This window comes from Haliotis cracherodii, unplaced genomic scaffold, assembly GCF_022045235.1.
Source record: "Haliotis cracherodii isolate W230 unplaced genomic scaffold, xgHalCrac1.p SCAF_13, whole genome shotgun sequence".
NCBI lineage: Eukaryota > Metazoa > Mollusca > Gastropoda > Lepetellida > Haliotidae > Haliotis > Haliotis cracherodii.
This window is the reverse complement of record NW_027266268.1, coordinates 16,658,911-16,681,873: the sequence shown is the minus strand read 5'-3', so window position 1 is coordinate 16,681,873 and position 22,963 is coordinate 16,658,911. Positions and strand designations below refer to the sequence as shown.

The window sequence follows — 22,963 nt, the reverse complement described above, 5'->3', positions numbered from 1 at the left end:
TCTAAGATGCTTGTCTGGAAGGTTTGTTTCTGGGATAAATCTAAGATGTTAGTCTTGGGGGCTTGATGCTGTGTTCAGAAGAGCTGAGTCCTTGCTTGGATAAATCTAAGATGCTTGTCTGGAAGGTTTGTTTCTGGGATAAATCTAAGATGTTAGTCTTGGGGGCTTGATGCTGTGTTCAGAAGAGCTGAGTCCTTGCTTGGATAAATCTAAGATGCTTGTCTGGAAGGTTTGTTTCTGGGATAAGTCTAAGATGTTAGTCTTGGGACTTGATGCTGTGTTCAGTAGACCTGAATCCTTGCTTGGATAAATCTAAGATGCTTGTCTGGAAGGTTTGTTTCTGGGATAAGTCTAAGATGTTAGTCTTAGGGTCTTGATGCTGTGTTCAGTAGAGCTGAGCCCTGACCAGGATAAATCTAAGATGCTTGTCTGGAAGGTTTGTTTCTGGGATAAAGCTAAGATGTTAGTCTTGGGGACTTGATGCTGTGTTCAGTAGAGCTGAGTCCTTGCTAGGATAAATCTAAGATGCTTGTCTGGAAGGTTTGTTTATGGGATAAATCTAAGATGTTAGTCTTGGGGGCTTGATGCTGTGTTCAGTAGAGCTGAGCCCTGACCAGGATAAATCTAAGATGCTTGTCTGGAAGGTTTGTTTCTGGGATAAAGCTAATATGTTAGTCTTGGGGACTTGATGCTGTGTTCAGTAGAGCTGAGCCCTGACCAGGATAAATCTAAGATGCTTGTCTGGAAGGTTTGTTTCTGGGATAAAGCTAAGATGTTAGTCTTGGGGACTTGATGCTGTGTTCAGTAGAGCTGAGTCCTTGCTAGGATAAATCTAAGATGCTTGTCTGGAAGGTTTGTTTCTGGGATAAATCTAAGATGTTAGTCTTGGGGGCTTGATGCTGTGTTCAGTAGAGCTGAGCCCTGACCAGGATAAATCTAAGATGCTTGTCTGGAAGGTTTGTTTCTGGGATAAAGCTAATATGTTAGTCTTGGAGACTTGATGCTGTGTTCAGTAGAGCTGAGTCCTTGCTAGGATAAATCTAAGATGCTTGTCTGGAAGGTTTGTTTCTGGGATAAATCTAAGATGTTAGTCTTGGAGGCTTGATGCTGTGTTCAGTAGAGCTGAGCCCTGACCAGGATAAATCTAAGATGCTTGTCTGGAAGGTTTGTTTCTGGGATACATCTAAGATGTTAGTCTTGGGGACTTGATGCTGTGTTCAGTAGAGCTGAGTCCTTGCTAGGATAAATCTAAGATGCTTGTCTGGAAGGTTTATTTCTGGGATAAATCTAAGATGTTAGTCTTGGGGGCTTGATGCTGTGTTCAGTAGAGATTATTGCTACTAATGGCATAAAGCCATACTCACTCTTCTAAAAATCATTTTTGCTCACAGGAATTTAAAATGATTTGAAAAAAGTTACAAATCTAAACTTGAAAACAATCAATGGAATTTTTGTCATTTGAATAAACATAGGCATGTTTTCTTTGCAGGGTCAAAAATGCGACCCACGACAATATTAAATCATGTTTGGGAATTTCACAGTCTGGTTAAAACAAATATCTCCTCATGTCTATCAGGGCTGATGTCTTACCACTCCTCCTATGTCTCCTCAGTGTTTATTTAAGGTGCTTTGTGTTGATCAAAGCTGATGTATGTTGTCATTGTTGAGCTGAAAGATGGCAGTTTTGTGGATCACTCGGACTGAGACAGAAACAATGCAGGACCAGTGTATTTTAAAAAATGTACAGCCTTGATTGATAACCCTGAAGTTGTTTGGCATTTACAATTGATAACATTAAAATGAATACATCCAAAACAATGTACACCCTCTTTTTGATTGATAATGCTGACTGTCATTGTTTGGCATTTTAGAATTGATAATATTAATTATATTTTCAGTATTGTATTCCAGGAAGCCTTTTCTCCTCTTCTGTAACAAGACCACACCAATATTGTTTATTGTTTTTCTGTAGTTTTTAGGTTAATATCTCAAGAAGCAGGAGGTGGGGAACAAAATTAAACGATGGAGTCATAGTTTATTTGAGGTTACTTTCCCCAATAATGAAATAACTTGATATAAAAATAGATCCTTGACATCATTGTTCTGCGAAATTCAAACAAAAAGGTGTTAAAAAATCATATTTTCTATATTATCCCATCTATTCTCATTATTCAAATTATGCTCCGGCTCTTCCAGAAAACAAGAAAGAATAGGTCAGGACTAATTTATTATTTCACTTTGCATACCTAAATCAATGATAAGACCTGAACGGAAAAACGTTTTGTTATGTATACTTTAAGATCTTTATATGAATGAACTTTTGAAGTTGTACAAACACTTGAAGAGTTATGGTGTTCTTGTCACACCCAAGATTAACTGTGGGGAGCCCATTGGTGGTAGAGGGTCTGGGGGAGGAGGATCAGGATGTGGTAAGATGCATGAGGCCCTGAGTCGGTCGGCAGGAAGAATTCTACTTCATCAATTCAGGCGTATCATTTCCTCTAATGCTGGGGGGCACGGGTGGCCCAGTCGTCTAAGGCGATTCGCTGTGCAGAGTTGAGTCCCTTGGGCATGCCAGAAACCTATGATTGTGGGTTAGAATCCCGGTTCGCCCCAATTATGTTTCTAGGTTTGTCAGCATCATACCCATGGTCGGGGGTTTCACCAAAGTGGTAAACGTCAGAGACCTGCATCACTTGGGGCTTTCCTACATTAAGCTGACATGCCGCGATATAACTGGAATACTGTTAAAAGCGGCGTTAAACACAACTCACTCACTCGCTCTAATGCTGCTATCATTTTAGTGCATAGACTGAGTGTTTTACAAATCAGCTTCCATCATCAACCGCTTTCTTAAAAATTGATTTATAAAACAACTTCCATCAACCACTGTCTTAACTTATTAATAACAATATATTGGAAAACACTTATTGGACTAAGAACAAGTCTATTTTGGGTAGGTTGTTTTTCACCTTAATTATTTTTTTATTTTGTGTTCAACTTGACTATGAAATTTCGATTACCGTATATGACCGCAGATAAGCCGACCCCCTAGATAAGCCGAGGTATTAACTTGACCATTGAAAAATGAAAGAACATGATATGACAGTAGATAAGCCGAACCAGGAAGTGAAAGGCAACGACACACCGCGAAGTCAGACTGCAGGACTGTGCAGGTACTTGCAGATATTTAATAATATGAGATGAAAAACGTTGTAATTATATTGAAAAAGTCATTATAATTTCTAATAAAGATTTAACAAACCAATAATCCATTCCCCTAATGTGGTAAGCTGTTTCTGTTGTCATTTTTTAACCTCATAATGATCCTGATGTTGCCATCAACAAAAAAGAGCCATTTTGTGAATAGGTGTCTATAGAATTATGAACCCGTGAGAAAATGTCTCAGCTAGAACGATGACTCGCAGTTTGAATGCAGCATCGAAAAATGGCGTTTTAGTTCCAAACTAAAAGTAAAATATACCAGCTGTTAATTTCTTAATCTGATTATTCCATGGTAGGGGTGATGTTATGCCCGTCTGTGAAACCCACTAGGGCCTCATGTTTTGATGAATGCCGTCACAGACAGGTAGATAGCAGAGACGACCGTCAGGCAATATACCATCAGGAAAGTAATCAGTTGATAAAATTGCTGCAACTGGCTTTGAGGGATTATAGGAAACAACTGAGCAGGGGACAGTAATGTATGTTTACTGCCTATAAATCGGCGGAGTGACTGGTTCAGCGCAAGTCTACATGGGTTTGTACTGAATATCACTGGGCAGGGATCCTTTTGTCTTTGGGGTCCGACTGTGTGATTTTAGTGGGGGTGCCCCGGAATTGTGTTTGGAGATTGGAGATTGTTTCAGCTACATAGGCAAAACCAGATATTTTTTTAATTAAAATTAGAGCCTTTTTTTTTCAATGATGTATTTTTTGTGGCAGACAATGTCTTTGTTTTCCAACAGTCGTAATTATTTATTTCATGCCTTTTCTTGGACAATGTATTTTTTTTTCAAATATCAAATGGTCGATCCTTTATATGGGCAACATACATCGGTTTGTCTGTAATCTGTGTGGCTGTGTCAGGAATTCTGTAAAGTGGACTGGGTGGGTAGGCCTCTTGGTGGAGTGGACCCTCTTGGGAATTCTGGGTCAGAATAATACCCCAGTGACATGTCCTTCTGGTAAGACCGCCTCCGTGGTCTAGTGGTAGAGCGTCCGCCCGGAGAGCGGAAGGTCCGGGGTTCCATCCCCAGCCACGTCATAACCAAAGACTTTAAAAGATGGTACTTGTTGTTACCCTGTCTGGCACTCGGCATTAAGGGGCTAAAACAAGGACTGGTCGGCTCGGATTCAGTATTCTGTCTGAGTGGGGTATTCATGTTAAACTGCGGCATGGTATCTCATTGAGCTAGCACTATAAATCGGCATCAGTCCGGACTAGTACAAGCAGCAACACAAACACACTCACGTACATGCACGTTGCTATATAAGTGCAATAAACTTGGACGCGATGTTAAACCCCATTTCACCTCACCTCACCTCACCTCACCTCACCTCATCTTCTGGTAAGATCTGACTGACTACATTGAATTGTTTCTGCTTGGTTCTGATTGGGTCTGATAGTCAATTGGGTGTCTTCCTGCCTGAGTGGCGTACATCAATGCTCATGTTTTCAGTCACTGGTTTGTTTCGTACAAGCTGCTGTGATAGGCTGGGTTATTGCTGACTGTCGTGTTAAACAATATTCACTCCTTCGCTCTGTGGGGATTTCATGGAAGAATATGTGTGAAGATATTTCCCATGTTTATCATAAGATGATATTAAATTGGGATGGGTGGACACTTCAGCTGCTGAAGAGGGATAGTACTTGATGAAGGGGTGCCTGCCAGGGAAGGCCATGTCACAGCTGTATTGGTGTGGTTTGGTTTTCACACTGTCAATCACTTGTTTGCCTGACCTAGCCCCTAGTGACATTCAGTGGGATTTGTCCAGTACACTCACTCTCTAACAACCATGTGGATTTACTCACAAATTTACTCACGCCTCACCCACTCACCAACTCACCCAATCACCCATTCCCCCCTGCACACATCCTCTTCATCAATCCAAACATGCATCCATCCATTCACTCGCTCACCCTTCTACCCACTCACCCACTCACCCACTCACCAACTCACCCACTAACTAACTCACTCAACCCGTGAAGATTTCGGGGTAGAATAGGTCTTCAGGAACCCATGCTTGCCGTAAAAGGCGACTAACGGGATCGGGTGGTCAGGCTCGCTGACTTGGTTGATGCATGTCATCAATCCCAATTGCGTGGATCGATGCTCATGATGTCAATCACTGGAATGTCTGGTCCAGACTCGATTATTTACAGACCGCCGTCATAAAGCTGGAATATTGCTGAGTGCGGAGTTAAACAACCAACCAACCAACCAACTAACTGACTCACCAACTCACCTACTCACCAACTCACCCAATCACCCACTCACCCCTGCACACATCCTCTTCATCAATCCAAACATGCATCCATCTATTCACTCGCTCACCCTTCTACCCACTCACCCACTCATCCATCCACCCATCACCTCATCACTCATAGACCTACTCACCCGACTACTCAACCACGCACCTACTCATCCAACCATTCACCCACCCTCTCATCCACCTACCAACTTATGAATAAATCAATTCGCAAAACATTTCAGGTAAAATCATTTGAAATTTGAAGTTGAAGTTGAAGCCTGTCAGTATTATATTTATTCTCCCAAACTGGGGTATGTGCAATTAATCCTAAGTCAGAAAAATCCTGAAAGTTGAAACCAAATCCAAAAGTCTCATTTGTTCTGCTTTCAACTTACCGTATTCGATGTAATAAGCGCCCCGCTCTAATAAGCACCCACAGTGATATTTGCAAATATATTGGCTAGTGAACAATCCCAATTAGCACCTCTTCTGATTGATCAATGTACAAAAGACATTTATTCGTGTATAATACACACCCGTGTGTTATATGCACCCTTAATTATGGGCAATTAAATTCTGGAAAAATATATCTGTCGTGTATAATACGCACAGACTTTTCTTTTGTATCATATCAGGTACATAAACCTAGAAATTAACGATCTTTCTAGTTTTTTTCACCAAAATTTAATTCTAATAAGAGCCCCCTATTTCTAATTTTGAGAGCATCGAAATAAGGTAATAAACTATCAAATTATTTTTAAAAAACATTATGACAAGATGAGATTTGGAACACTTCTTTATCACAATGTTTCCTGTTCATATTTCACTAACACCCAACTCTTCAGTTCGTTTTCTCTCCAGTGATGAAGAGAACCTTAATGCTTCTGTCAATCCGTTAAGCCTACATCAGATAAAAACATGTGGTAAGACCAGTGACCTCTCATTAATCTCCAGCAGAAGACACACATTTCCTGCCCTGGCTCTCGGTCAGTGGATTTAGATGACCGATCATGGGGGGATACCTTTCACCTGAGTTCACTGCTCAACCCCCCCAAATATCTGTCCGTGAAGCGCTCCAGGGGACAGGGGACAGATTATCCGAACACTAATCGGGTAATACTTCTATAATCACGCTCGGTGTTAGCGTACAAACCAACCCAGGCAGTTCATTCTGTCTGTACACACCTGCCGGTCATTAGCAAGGCTGGGCTGTGGATTTGTACTTACAATTGTCGTGGAGGGATTTTCTGGGCTTCTGGTGTATTCGACACTGTGTAGATTGATAGGCCAAGTCCAGTGTGTCATATTTGTGTCGTATGACAACTGAGTTATGATGAACACTTGGTGGAGTACGGCCGTCATTGTCACACCTACGCATTCACGACTGTGTTGGGTTAATCTCATACAGTCAGACCTCTGTCGGAGATGGGATATGTTCTGCAATGAGAGAAACAGAAAGAAGTTTGTCATTAACGTCATGATTGATAGTCTCCAATAAGCCTTACTTTATCTGTAATGAAACTCTTTCTGTTTTCTGCAATAATATTCACAAAATTATTTGTTTATTTTTTGTAATGGGATTTCAAGATACGCAAATTTTCTAACAGCCGAACTAATTTGTTCTTGTTATGGAAGTAACCTTAGCTTTAGCACAGTTTAGTTTTATATGTATGTTATAAAGTTCCCTAAAAGTATAGATGTGACCCATGAAGATCCAGGGTAGAATAGGTCTCCAGTAACTCATGCTTGTAGTAAAAGGCAACTATGCTTGTCGTAAGATGCAACTAACGGGATTGGGTGGTCAGGCTCGCTGACTTGGTTGATGCTTGTCAAATTGGGAAAAATCATTTTTTTGTTCAAAATTGGAATTATAAAAGTTCATATTTTCTTAAATTCAGAGGTATTTTGAAATGGCATTTAATGCAATAATATAAAACAAATCATTAAAACCTGTTCGTATTTATTGGTCTTGCTAAAAGTGCATACAGGTTACTTGTACAAAGCTATAAAATTAGTTATTAGTTATATGTACTAATACATTGTATCATGAATTTAGTTCCAAACTGGGAATTTAGTTTTGACATTTGGGGCCAATATATAGGCCCCTGAGCAAGTCTAGGTAAACCACTACATCATGGTATTCAGTATGGAATTAAGGCATTGTGTAAAGCTTTCAATAGTAAAAAAGATAAATTTGCAAATTGTTTCAATTGATTTAAGGTTTGTATGTATTTCTTTCAAGGTTCAATTAACCAAACAATCAGCCGAAAGCATTTATTTGTTACTTAGCTTCCTTGTTAGTTGTTTTCATATTCATAGGACGCAGGTGGCACTGTCACCTAAGGCGTCACCATTTATGTGTAGATTTCTGTCCCTTAGTCGTAATAGAAACTATAGATCATGGATTTGAATCCTGGTTCGCCCCGATTATGTTTCTAGGCTTGTCAGCACCATACCTGTGCTGGTTGGTTTCGTCTGAGACCTGTAGGGGGGCACGGGTGGACCAGGCGTCTAAGGCGCCGCGATTCGCCGTGCAGTGTTGTGTCCCTTGTGCACGCCAGAAACCTAGGATTGTGGGTTCGAATCCCGGTTCGCCCCGTTTATGTTTCTAGGTTTATCAGCACCATACCCATGCTCGTGGGTTTCACTGAAGTGGTAAACATCTGAGACCTGCATCACTTTGGGCTTTCCTCCCACCTAAAGCTGACACACCGCGATATAACTGGAATATTGTTCAAAGCGGCGTGAAACTCAGTTACAAATTATTTCAGCAAGTGCATGCAGACTGTGGAACAATGATTCTTGTTTTCATGTAGAATTCTAGGGGTTCGGAAAACATAATGAAATCATAGCTAGGTAGAACAGCTGCTTGAAATTCAATATACAGCTATTTAATGTGGCATGTTTTTTTTGGAAACACTTGTGTTGCTTCCTTTGTGCAAGATGAATGTATGACACACATGGTATTAATATCAGTGAATTATTGCATCATTGTTGGGAGGTCTGTTGTGGTATTTGTCATACATTGTATAAAAAAGAAATGTACAATATCCATTGTATAAAAACCAGTTCTCTTGTATCCATTGAAAGAAGGGAACATCTATGGCGTCAGTTATATAAACATCAGAACCCAGTGATGCTGTAAATGAACCTCGGTGGTTCTGCATCCGTGATGTGAACATGAGTTCAATGACTTTCATTAAATGAAGATCGGTTTCATTGCACTGATTGCAACTAAAATCATTTCTGCATCATCCATTAATGTATGATTTTCTTTTTGAATCCAATGTATGAAGATCTGTTTTGTGGCATCCACTCAAATGAAGATATAGACCTTTGTTTATGAGCATGTGTGTCATATTGATTTTTCGAAAAAAAGGGTCAGAATTCTTATAGTTTCTGAGCAAGAGCGAGTGTAATACATGAAATCTTACACGAGTTCCCTAAAATCAGTATGACACACATGCAAGTGTAATAATTTCATTATTACCTATTATTATCCCCTCGGCATACAATACTGGGGGATATAGTCAACGCCTCGTCTGTCCATCCGTCCGTAATCATTTCATTTCCTGAGCACAACTCAAAAACAGTTCTGTATGTTTTTACAAAAATTGGCAGATATATCAAACAGATCCTGAAGTGGTGCCCTTTTCTATTTTGGACATTTTTTATCACGGCATCCATAGTAATTAATTTGGACTTAGTCTCAAAAGGGCAGAACTAAAAAAAAGTTGACAATTTGTAGATGAAACTTGCTATACATATCAGTCTAGTGGTCAACTGGTGCCTTTTGATGATTGGGATTTTGAAAAATACTGAACATCATTATTTCCTTCTTCACTGAACTGAAGGTACCCAATTGAAGTGAACCAATCGTGGGTAAAGTAGCCAAACTCCTTTTCCGAATAGCACCAGATCTAGAGGTTATGTCATTCCCTGATGTCTCTTGTTTCTCAATCATCTTGAACTCCCTGTTGTGTTTTCGAATCCTTGTTCCCCTAATTATATTTCTAGGCTTGTCAGCTCCATACCCGTACTTGCAGCCTTCACCAAAGTGTTAAATGTTTGAGAACTGCATCACTTCAATGTTTACTCCCAAATGGAGCTGACTGGTATACTGTTTGAAGTGGCGCTGAACCCAACTTACTCACTCACTCAAGATCACAAGCCGTGATATGACTGAAATACTGTTGAACCCACCTCAATCACTCCCATGGTGGTCGGGTAGCCTTGTGGTTAAGCGTTCGCTCGTCACGTCGAAGACCCGAGTTCAATTCTCAACATGGGTACCCCAGGGTACAATATGTGAAGTCCATTTCTAATGTCCCCCGCCTTGATATTGTTGGAATTTTGCTAAAAGCGGCGGAAGACAAAACTCACTCACGAAATCACACCCTCTATTTCAGAAGGTGACCATCAACCCCGACAACTCCTGGAGCAACTCCCTGGCGGAGTACGTCCGCAACAATGACAAGCCAGTGCTGGAGGGTTGCGACAAGATCATTCGTCTCTACGAAGGGGAGATGCTACCATGTGAATCCCTGGCCGAGTTCTGTGATGTCATCGGTAAGTACAACATCAGGGACTGCCTTGTGTAGGATCGTGTGTGGAGTATTTCAGGTTTGTCAGGAGTAATATTAGTGATAGAGATCATCCCTGGATAGCAACACCATGCAGAATATAGCACTTTTTGTAATCCTTACCTTACCACAGTCTAAATGCTTAGATCAGCTAAAACAGAACTCTCTATTCCATCCATGTCTTGAGAATTGACCATATCCCAAGTCTGATGGTGAAAGTTGATAGTTGACAGGGTTTGAAATTCCTTAATATTTGGTTGCCAATGGCACAGTTACAATCAAAATGGCATGGTTCAAATATATTATCAGTACCTGAAGGGCACTCTTGAAATTAATTCATTTCAGTACAAATACCTTGCATTATTCCTCATATAGAACCATATATGATCATGACCAACACAGACAATTATGAACATGTAAAATCACTTGATGCGCAGAATAGATAGGGGTCTTCAGAAATGAAAAAGGGTATTATCATGATTATCAGTCTCAGGGAAAAGGAAAAGGGCAGACTTTCAAAATTACAACTGCTTATTGGCAAGGCTCAGTGACAATCACCAAGTTTGATGATGAAGCATGTATAAATTCCACCTAGCACACTTAAATTCCAAGAAGCACACCTGATCATCTCTTTGCTACATCTCTAGCTGTCTCTGGTGGAATAGTGTTTTTGGGAGGATGACTAGCTTGCAATCCAAGCTCATCCAGTGTGTTTCCATTAATGAATACCTTTGATTGTAGTCTTGTGCCACGACTTGGGAATGACTCTGCATTTAATTCAATCAACACCAGCTAGTCTAGATGATAATATTCTATAATAGCTAGTCTAGGTTGTCTGTTCCATATTGTTTCAATCATCATTTGATTTGATTATTTTTTTCAAAGAATGTTTTGTGTAATAAAATATTTTTCGTAGACTATATGTTGGTCTACCTGTACTCATTCCCCACAAAATTAATACTGTTGTTGATATTATTATTATTATTGATTTGTTGTTGTTATATTTTGAAATTTTAATTTTATTTTTAACTGTTAATCATATCTGTCCCCATTTTGGACTCTACAATGTAGACATGTTCCATCTAGACCACCTTCGTGGTCAAGTAGATCGAGGGGCTGCCTGGAGAGCGAAAGGACAGTAGCTTGATCCACGGCCACATCTTACCAATAAATAGTACTGGTAAAAGATTTCCCTGCCTGATTCTCGGCATTAAAGGGTCCAAAACAAGGAGTGCTTGGCTCGGAGTCAGTATACTTTGTCTGAATGGGGTATCCATGTTGATAATGTTAAACCCCATTTCACTTCACTGTATGTTCCATCTACTCACTGATGCTGTTTTTGTGCAGGGATGCTTGAAGAGGTCCCTAACCCAGAGGAATTTCAGAAGGAGCTCCTGGCTGCCCTACCTTGAACCAAGTCGCTGAAGTTGTCACCGATGCAGCCTGCGGCGTTGTTGTAGCTCCTGCTGCTGCTGCTGCTGCTGCTGCGTGTCATTCACTGTGATGTCAGCAAGCTTCTTTCTCTATTGTCACCTTCAGAGATGTTTCCTCCAAGTTAATGCTTCTCTTCTGGTCCACCTTGCCAGAAAGACATGTTTGAGTGCACCTGTGTTCTACTTCATATTCCAGACTCAACACTGTTTTAGCCTTCATGATAAGTAAGTTTGAGGTGATATATTTTGAGTGATTTGTTGATCTAAATTAAATGATAAAATGGTTTTCCAATATTTATCATGCTTTCTGTGGAAGTTTGGGACAATTATTCGCGTTTCAACTTTTTGAATGTTTTCATGGTTCATGGATGGATTTTTACTGAAGTGAATTTGCTTGACACGTGTTTAAATTTGATGTTTCATAAATTTTCATAAGAATTTTATGGACAAAATTCGAGTTACTGAGCAAATTACTTAGGGAACTGTCATGATCTAGTGGTATATGAGAAATCTTGTCAAGCATTCTCTGAAGGGCATTGTTGGTTCGTCTTTATAATCCCACTGCACAATGGTGATAGTTCTTCTCAGGCCATAATTTTTTGTATGTTACGTTTACGAATTTGAGTAACTCAATAAGCTTGAGTAGATCGAAATTTAAAAAATTGGTGACTGTTTAAAAGGAAAAACTAAATGCTCATCTGTTAAAGTGCAAGATTTTCAGTATATTTACAGTAGGTTAAAAATATATGACATGCGTCACAGAAGATTTGTTACAGCGACCTGAGACTAAGACTGCTCTATATTATCATAAAATAGTGCAATGCGCTTTTCAAACAATACATATTGCTTTATCTTTACCGTGTCCTGGTATATTGAGTAAAAAGAAATATTACAAATTTTGTTACTAATCGTATTGTTTGACCCTAAAATCTACATAGAAATTTATTTAAAAATTATGTTTCCCTTCGAAACTGACTGACATAACGGCGGAAATGCGAAGTGATTTTTTCCCCACTTTGTTATCTCCCCTCATCCATGACTACAAAATGGCGGCGACTGACAATGCTGACTTTGACATCGGGATATTTACTTTAGCTTGAAGAAAATAGGATCTGTAGGTACCATCAGTGTCAGTCACTGTCAAACACTCTAGCTCCCAATATATCACAATACGAATACTGATACATGTATTGCAATATGAATGTTTTGCCAGTACACAGCCCCCTCTACCTGAGACTATAAGCAAAGCATTTGATAAGTATTGGTTGAAAAGTAACTTTTGGTCACATTTTTGTATTTGCATCATTTTATTTTTATAGTACTAATTGATAGAGCAGTCTATAAAACCAATTAAAACTATTTTATTATTCTTTTTTTTTATGTGGCTTTTGGCTTTCATCAGTCTATTCCGTAACCGAATAATAAAAAAGTGTGGCCTTTTATCAATGTGAATGATCTACTCCATCATATGACCGTGCTTACAGTACCTCAACAGTCACCTGTATTGCTCCTTGTGCTTAATCTTCAGTCATTTTTTGCCGTTTTTATTAAGGATAGATCAGTTTAAATCCCTTTATTCACATTTTCTTGGCCATAATTTTTGGATTTAATTTTCTAAAACAAAAAAATGGAAATGAAACTTTTAAACAAGACCCAATCAACAGCATTTTTGTATTTGGTAATTTTGTGAAAGATATACATGGTTTGTCTGTCAATCACAAAAACACACTGATCTATTTTTAAATTAACTTTTAAAATAAAAACAATATGAGAACACTTTGAAAACTTAAAGTCCCAAATTAATTTTTTTAAAGAAATATTTTGAATAAGTTATGTCATTGCATAAGAATATTAGTAGTAAACGACAAACACTTAATTATATATGTGAACTCAGACTTGATGTGATACAATGTTGCTACCTAATAAATGCTTATGAAGAAATATTTCACTTGTTTTGTGATTTTTGAGCTTCCATGGCTGTCTGTTCGATTAATTCCCTGGACTACTGAGGAATCACAACATCACTGCTCCTGACCAGTCAATGCAGGACGTCAAGATACGTTGATATTCCATTAAACAATTCATTGAATCTCCCTGATCCATTAAGTCACCTCTCACATCACATCGACCCTGTCGACTTCAAGTTACTGTGGGGGGGCACGGGTGGCCCAGTTGTCTAAGGCGCCGCAATTCGCTGTGCGGATTTGCGGCCCTTGGACACACCAGAGACCTATGATTGTGGTTTCTAATCCCTGTTCACCTCAATTATGTTTCTAGGTTTGTCAGCACCGTACCCGTGCTCGTGGGTTTCACCAAAGTGGTAAACGTCTGAGACCTGCATCACTTGGGGCTTTCCTCCCACATTAAGCTGACACACCGCGATATAACTGGAATACTGTTATAAGATGCGTTTAAACCCAACTCACTCACTCAAGTTACAGTACTCAGAGACTGATGGTGGTGACAATTTAGATCTTACTTTTATACATAAATATTTCACCAAAATAATCATTTGCAATGTGTGAACTCCCAGTGATAAATTTGTTACATGTGTCAACAGCAGGATATACAGAATTTTATGCACTTAGGGGTAACTTTTTTTAACACCCTTCAACCATCATTCTAGTGTACAAGCCAAGTCAGATTCTGTACATCCCTCTCCATGGTCGAGTGGATTGAGTGTCTGTGCGAAGTGCAGGTCGGTGGTCAAATGTTCCCCGAAATAATTTGTAATGTATGAACTCTCAATGACAAATTTGTTACACGTTTCAATAGCGGGATATTGATGTGAAGGAGTCCATGTGCTTAACCGTCACACTTGTCAAATCCTGTACAGGAGTCAATCACTAGTGGACTGAGTGTTTGTGCCCAGCCGCATCTAACTCGAAGACGTTAAAAGATGGTACTTGCTGTTACCCTGCCTGGTGGTCACCTCTGGATCAGTTTACTGTGTCTGAGTGTGAGTGAGTTTGATTTTATGCCGCTTTTAGCAATATTCCAGCAGTATCACAGCAGGGGACACCAGAAATGGGCTTCTCACATTGTACCCATGTCGGGAATCAAACCCGGGATTTCTTCCTGACGCGAGAACTCTTTAACCACTAGGCTACCCCACCTCCGAATACTGTCTCTGAGTTGGGTATGCATTATAAACTGTGGCGTGGCGTCTCCTTGGTCTAGGACTATAAAACCGTCATTCTTCCTGACTAGTACAAGCAGCAACACACACACGTGAATGCACATCAGTGCAATAAGGCTGCCTCTGTAGCCTAGTGGTAGAGGGTCTGCCCTGAGAGCGGAAGGTCCATGGTTCGATCCCCAGCCGCGTCATACCAAAAACTTTTAAGGATGGTACTTGTTGTTACCCTGTCTGGTGCTCAGCATTAAGGGGCTAAAACAAGGACTGGTCGGCTCAGAGTCAGTATACTGTGTCTGAGTGGGGTATTCATTTTAAACTGCGGGATGGTATCTCAGTGGGCTAGCACTATAAATCGGCATCAGTCCAAACTAGTACATGCATGCACGCAAGCACGTCTCTATATAAGTGCAATAATCTTGGAGGTGACGTTAAACCCAATGTCACTTCACCTCAGTTCAATAATCTTGAACGCACAATTATACCCCACACATAACACACACTCCCGACTGCAGCACTAAACAAACACATAGTTACTGTTATCACAGCTTCCATATTTCTCTGTAATTACATAAAAAAGACAAGAATTAACTGAAATGAGGTTTTATTCATTCATTTATAACCAAGATGACATTTAGGAACTGATGAGTACGACAGATCATCACAACAGATTAAACAATGTCAGGTATCTCGGTAGTTAGCAGGAAGTGCCATTCCCGAACAACTACATACACGGTGGAGTGGAATGAAATCTTCAAACAGATCATCACAACAGCTTAAACATCATACCTCCGTAACAGGTGTTAAAATTGAATGACAAGTTACAGAATCATCAAAGGATCTTTGTGCAACACTACTTTTAAAGTCTGTGTTAAGAATATTCTGTTTTTCAAACTGATGATTAATAAATCGACATTTGTCAATCCACTTTTTTAGCAACAAAATGTCTGTCGTAGCGTCCATCAGACTTCATTGACAGTAGCTCAGAAGAATCGCGATCGAACCAATGCAGGGGTCTGGTACAAATTACGTACACCTGTCAGTGAAAATTCCCCTCAGAAAATTTATACACCACAAAATTTTATATTACACACCCTAACAACTCCTCCCTCCCAAAGAACCTATGGATCTGTTCATTAAAATAAAAATCTATACGTCAAAAGTGAAGTGAACTGTTTATGCCACAACATTAACGCTCAGTAATATTGGTCATGTAGGATGCATATGTAAAGCCTGGTTGGCGTAACAGGATGTACAATTGAATTTGAAACCCTTCATGTCTAGTGATGTTTTATCGCAAAATACACACTTTCCTTGACAAAGTTTGTTATCTGAAGTACAAGTTTAATGCCGCCCTCAGCAATATTCCAGCTATATGACAGCGATCATAAATAATCGAGTCTGGACCAGACAATCCAGTGATTAACATGAACATCGACCCACGCAATTGGGATATGATGACATGCATCAACCAAGTCAGCGAGCCTGACCACCCGATCCCGTTAGTCGCCTCATACCCATAGTACTTGAAGATACTGGCATATGGTGCAGTTTTTGAAAACTCATTACATATGAAATAGCAATTGTTCCCACAACTTGTACCCAAAAATTGGGGGTGCGCATTATTCTCAAGTGTGCATTCTACACATTCTATGAAATACTTTTAGACATTTAAAATAACGTCACTTTTAACAGACATCTTTGGGCAATGAATACAGATTAACATCAGTCATAATGACAGACCTGTGTATTCCTGGCCACATCCTTCGGGCTTCATCCATTGAATTACTGAAGGTATGCTGAACTTGAATACAATGAAACCTTGTTAAACTGGACAGTAACATTCCAATTGTCCAAATTTATGGTTTCCGAATCACAGATGCAGGTACTGCTGCGTTAAATATACATGGACATTCTGAAAAGATTGTTTGTAACTTGAGGTGTCTGGATTAACAAGGTTTCACTGTATTCAGTTGACAGACCTGTAGCTGCAAAGACGTGAATCTTCACTGATCAAATTGACTGTCAATGTTATGTCTAACCCTAGTGACATTATCCATCATACCCCTTTCCTTATCTATCCAATATTTGCCAAAGAAATAAATAAAACACTATGTATACAAACAGTAACAAATAAACAAGATCATAGACCTGTAACAATACAATAAATATATGTTCTGGAAGGATCTCCAGAGAATGTGGTGTCGGAGAAAATGTACAATCTTGAACCCTCTTTGCAACTTAACTTAAGCAGCAGCTGGTAGATGGGTTTAATTGATGAGATTTCTTCGTGGGTTTATTGTGAAGTCACAACCATTTTTTTCACAACCTACTAAAACATTTGACGAGATATCAATGCTGACAGAGGTTCCAATTTGGGAACGACATAAGAAAATGTAGTTCAATACTTTACAGGATATTTACAACAAACATGTGGACAAGATGCTGTATGATGCATTAATGGTAAAACTAGAACCAATACTGGCGTGAAGTATGGACACAATTCTGTATGTAGTTTATGATGTTCTCATCTACTCAATACTGATCTCTGCATCTAGTGATCTGGAATGTTCCTATTTGAGATAAGGAGTGGTGGGGTAGCCTAGTGGTTAAAGCGTCGCTAGCCACGCAGAAGGCCCGGGTTCTATTATTCTTGATCCTGTTAGTCGTCTTTTACGACAAGCATAGTCACCTTTTACGGCAAGCATGGGTTGCTGAAGACCTATTCTACCCTGGATCTTCGCGGGTCCACAACTGGAAGTGAGGCAGCTCGTGGACCTTTAAGACAATGATGAACCCAAACAGGAAGGCATGGTTCTCACATACCAACCAAAGATCATAATAAACACAAATTTAGTATTCAATCCACAATCAGTGGATCCTGGCAGAGCTAAGGGACATAACTCTCAAATTGTGTTGCTCTTGAGCACTGTTATGGGTCAACACAACCTGAGACATGCTAGAGTATCTTCTAAAAAAGGAAAGAATTAAGGCGAAGTACAGAGAATTGAAAACAGCTAAATGTAATGATGGAGAAATTGTGCCCATACTTTCCGACCAGCATGGTAAAGTTTACTACTGAAATCCTCCTACCAGGAACCCAAGACAAACAGGAAGAAACATGCACACACTACAACACAAACTATGTACATTCTCCTCTGCCATATATTGCACTATTAACATACAAACATATCAACAAATTCACAACCTACTGGTAAAATGCGAAGCACAAGGGTTTGTAATCAGAATCATAGCACTATCTGTAAAAGGGAATAATTGGTAAAGATTTGGAATGTCATGTTAATGCTATATTCAATCTCTCAGGCACTACGAGAGCACAAAGCTGGTGTGAGATGCCTCAGTCTCATTGATCCCTTGGTTCAGCTCACATTGAGGTAAAGTTATCAGTAAAATGTTTCTTCTTAGTGAGTTTTCATTCACTGATATATACTACTCAAAAAGGTTAAGGACCACCCAATTCTTTCATACTACAACATTTAATCTGTCATGATTCTGTCATATCATTGTTGGATCATAGGTGTTCTGACGTCATACTTTATAGCACGTCCATGTTTCTCGCGATTACTCGCACTATAACTGGGGGTGTAGCATCACACAGACATTGTAAATATTTAGGTGATGGCTTGTTTTTAAGAGAAAGTTGTCTTTTAAAAGAGAATGAGATGTTTTACCCTTATTCATGTGCTGAGAGAGAAAACTATGAATGTTTCTTAAGCGTTCGAAAACCCATAACACACGGATACTATAGTTAATCTGTCATGACAGATTAACTATAGTAATATGAAAGAATCAGTTAGTCCTTAACTTTTTTTAATGGTATACATCATAAAACTGAGATATTTAAATCAAATATGTTAGGACAGCCAGTTGCAAAAGTCTGTTCATAAAGCGCTCATTTCAGGTTCTGCTTAATCCTAGATTGAGGCTTATAACATTGTGCTAGTTTTAATGTCAGCTATGTGTTTCCCGACATAAGGCCTACTGGTAGTTATACCACTGGTGTATTGTGCAGAAAGTAAATTCCATGTAGTATTAATCTCACTTCAAAAAAATATTAGTTCTCGCTACCACTAAACAAAGATCTGAGGACATCCCATTACGGGTCATGAAGCCACCTTTCACCAACTTTGACCGACCAATGAAATGACTTACAAGAAGTCAACATAAGCCAATCAGAAAGCAGCTTTCTTGAGCTCTATCGCACGTTTCAAACTGGCGACTATGCTTGGAAAAAGAAATTTAACAAAGTTCTCGAAATCAAAATTTGAAAACTGAACAAAAGAACATACTGGAACGTCTAATAGAGTGCCGAGATTGTAGGGCAGTACTTCCAAGGGCTATGCAAAGTCTCTTCCGTTCAGATAAACGAAGATGTTTACTGATTCAATCGTAACACCTTTAAATATCCTTCGGAATACCCCGTGTTGAACGTTTCGAAGTTGCAAGATTCGGATTGTCACATTCCTGATTTGTAAGTGACGCTCTGACTGGTCCGATGAAATGTTTTTGACGTGACCCATAATGGGATGTCCTCAGATCTTTGTTTGGCGGTAACTAGAACTAAGATCAAATTTAAATGAGATTGATGTAGTATTTAAGTCACATGTTACTATGGGTGTCAGGTCAACGGTTTCCTTTTAGTTTTCTTCATTCATACAGATAAGTTAAAACCATATGGTAACTACTATACATAAGGAGATGACTGCCTAGTGATTATAGAAACGCAATAAGAACCCACATTCCAAACTGCTGACAAAACATTAAGAGATGCAAAAGATACCAACGTCACTTTCTTCCTTAAAACAATATGGCTGCTTGATTTGCCTAACAAGATTAACCAGTCCACCAGTTAGTTTCTGTTAAACTTAAAAGAAGAAAAACAGTACCCAGTCTTTTAACAGTGCTATGATGGGAAAAAAAGGTCATTTTCACTGACAATTAGGTTGAATGCATTATTTTCACCTTATGGAATGAAAACCCTCTTTTGTCAAGGAAGGTGTATTCAGCAAATGTGTTGGAACTAATATTGCTAAACTGCACCAGTGACAATCTAACCCATCTTATTATTTTCGGCACAGACATTTCATAAAACATAAACAGATCAAGACTGGGCCGTTTCTACTTTCAAATTCTAAAGCAATGTATATAAAAAACACATTGGCTGGTTGCAATTATTGTTTCTGCTGTTCAACAAAACTTTTATTCTGAAACGCAATAACAAGCACATACAAGTTATTTTGAAGAAGACATGTTTGGAAGATATTTTCAGGGAACGGTGAAGATTCTTTTCAGTAATGAAATTCAGGTGGGCGTACATACTTTGGAACAGGTGCTCAAGCGGGGCTATCTCATATAGCTGTTTATGACTGTATCGTCCATGAACTGCTTGTCAAAATAATAACTTAAGACTATAATAAATTACTTAATTTTCAACCAGCCTCACTACCAAACACTACCCACCTTACATAATTTTATTGTCCTTGGTACCCCCATCAAAAAAATGCTGCTGTGTGTATATTCAAAAATACGTGGCTGTGTGTACATGTGTTCACGACTTTCTTTAATCGAGGAATAACACCGTATACACAGTCATACGGAACTTTCATATTTTCATGTGAATCAAAATCCTTAAATAGTTTGCTTAAATAACTAAAATTCTAAAATATTGAAATATCTCCCCTTCACATGTTTGAAAAGCTTGGATGAAAATTGTATATTCATTTAATGCGGCCCAATGTAATTTTAATTCATCATTCGCCAAATTGTGTTTTGAATATGTATCTATTACATTAATCAGCAACAGAACTCTACTTGAAGATCTAGCATACATAAATTTCATTGCTGACAGACTAAATGACTAGGTGTTAATGATATTAACAAGATCCAGTTGAATCGTTGATCTCTTTAACATCATGGTATTATTATCATCAACTGGAATCTAATATTTTCACAAATATAGTTCAAACATGTCTATATGTTTTAACTTCATTGTTAAAAATGTATATTGGCAAAGACCATTAAATTTTTAGACATCCTTGAATTAGCATTTACCTTAATGGAGAACTTAATAGATTCTTCAGAAAGTGTTGACCTGTCCAAGCAGCCCGCACTATGATATTTTACAGTCTTACTACCATGTTCGGTTCCGTATTTTGATAAAATGCACATGGAATGTCATAGATCTTTGGTAATCCAATAATATTATATTCACAATAATAAATAAATTATATATTTATACAGCAATGTCATTTCGACATTGAAATCTGTACAGTGATTATAACATGAAGCCATGCTCGACCCATCCCACGGCTTCTCCGTGCAATTCCATGAAGTTTTTGACACAATCTAGTTTTGACACAAGCCCTGTGCCGAACAAGCCGAAGTCTTTGACACATTCCCCAGCACAACACACACACACTTGGATGGCTCCTCTACTCAGCACTGAAGTATGAGCTCTGCATGGAGTACAGTTTGTCTATAGGGTTGATAAGGGGTCCTGATGCTGAGATATGGGGATGGCCTGTGCTGTCGTTCATCAGCATTTGATCAATAGCTTCGACACCATCATCCAATGGCATTGGTGTTTCTGGGTACATGCTCTCGGGCAGACCTTGCACTGTGAACATGCTGCCTGAAACCAACACAAGAAATAGATACTCAACAGCACAAATAACTGATCAGTTAAATTATTTAAGAATTGACTTCAATATTTTTTGCGTTTATGGCAGTATAAACGTAAAAAACGTTGTCACACTGCATAAATCCTGGAAACTAGGGAGCTCTTGTACAAGGCAATCTTAGCGGTAAGGTGATCATGACTCCCATACTTAACATAGGCTTACGACAGTTGTAGCGCTATGGTTGTTTTGTGTAATGGCATCCTCGTTCCCCATAGGGTGAGGACATGTTCCTAGTTGTATTTGTTTGCATTATTTTTAGATTGTACAGCAATGGATTTTTTTCATATTAGATTCCGATAAATCTATTCTTAGCCAAACCCATGTTGGAAGTGCCCTTTGATTGACAGTTTTGGTGAATAAATGAGATATTTTGTCATTTATCCACCCATACAGATAAACCAATTTATGGGTTGAAATCTGCTCTTAAGATTGAAGATCTATACATGGCTATAATCACTTACTGCAGATCATACCTTGATGGGGTTGGTGGTCATAGGGATGACTCTGACCGGGAAACTGCTGACTCTCAGACAACGGCGGTAAATCTGAAACAAGACAATATATGTTCAACGCTCGTCAAAACAAGCACAATACTGGGGAACTACTTTCCCTTGGTATGCCCATAGGCGTCAAAACAAGCACAGTATGACATCACAATGAAATGACATCACTAATCTCTCTGCCACTGAAGCTGGTTGTCTACACTCAAAACACTGGTTATTACTGTTAATAAACTGACAAAGTTGTAAGCATCACTTTGGGTGATAAATAGAATGTCCCCCTTGTGCCTTTTTATATCAAATTCACGTATATCAACATGACTCGATAAAAGTTTAAAATGCGTTGGCAAACCGCACAAGCCTCAGAGTTTTAAACTTTATCAACTCATGTTGATATACAGTAGACTACGGTTATAACGAACACGCTTAAAACGAACTGACAGATATAACAAACTTACATTTTTGGTCCCAACTATTTACTGTAGTTATGCTGTATATATGCTTATAACGAACTAGGGTTTTAACGAACTAAAATTAGTAGTCCCTTTGAGTTCGTTATAACCGTAGTTTACTGTATTTGATATCAAAAGACACTTGGGTGAGATTCTCTATGTGTTATGTACGTATATCTATGTAGCAACATGATTCTAAGGTTCTGTTTAAAAAATGGCATTTTGATGTTCGACCTGTAGAGTTTATGTCCAAAAATGTTTTTCTACAATCAGAATGTTGGATTCTGGAATGTCATGGTACTATTCTAAATAGTTTTAATTATAAGTCCTTATATCATGCGTCGAGTTCCATTTTCTCCATGTGAATGGTCAAGGTGCAACATTATTACCACCCTGGTCAACGAATCAGTGTGAACTCGAATTTCATTCTCAGCTCCCTGGGGAATATACAACTTATGGACAGACCATTATTAGTCCCTAAGATGGTATATATACTCACTTGTTAAGACACTCTCATCACTGTCCGGGTTCAGTCCTCCATCTACGGGGATAAAAACCAATATTAGATCCTACAATCATAGATCATCCAGAATTCAAAACAGAATCTGTGATATTTTTTTCACAATTACAAATCAACTACATAAAGTTGGTCCAGATTTAGAAACTTAAATCAATAGTTGAAT

General features: G+C 38.9%; 2 protein-coding genes across 2 annotated transcripts in view; one reads left to right on the top strand and one right to left on the bottom strand.

The window, feature by feature from the left end:
* The window catches only part of LOC139459674 (E3 ubiquitin-protein ligase UBR4-like), a 159,208-nt gene extending 145,788 nt beyond the window's left edge, over positions 1 to 13,420 (top strand). Inside the window, exons 118-119 of the mRNA XM_071241293.1 lie at positions 9,885 to 10,044; positions 11,406 to 13,420. Coding sequence (XP_071097394.1) covers positions 9,885 to 10,044; positions 11,406 to 11,470 — 225 coding nt within the window. The 3' untranslated portion in view covers positions 11,471 to 13,420. The remainder of the gene's footprint in view (positions 1 to 9,884; positions 10,045 to 11,405) is intronic.
* Positions 13,421 to 20,768: 7,348 nt separating this feature from the next.
* LOC139458988 (LIM homeobox transcription factor 1-beta-like) overlaps positions 20,769 to 22,963 on the bottom strand; it is a 68,379-nt gene continuing 66,184 nt past the window's right edge. Inside the window, exons 8-10 of the mRNA XM_071240427.1 lie at positions 22,780 to 22,821; positions 21,790 to 21,873; positions 20,769 to 21,279 (exon numbers count right to left, since the gene is read on the bottom strand). Of these exons, the coding sequence (XP_071096528.1) occupies positions 21,080 to 21,279; positions 21,790 to 21,873; positions 22,780 to 22,821 (326 nt within the window). The 3' untranslated portion in view covers positions 20,769 to 21,079. The remainder of the gene's footprint in view (positions 21,280 to 21,789; positions 21,874 to 22,779; positions 22,822 to 22,963) is intronic.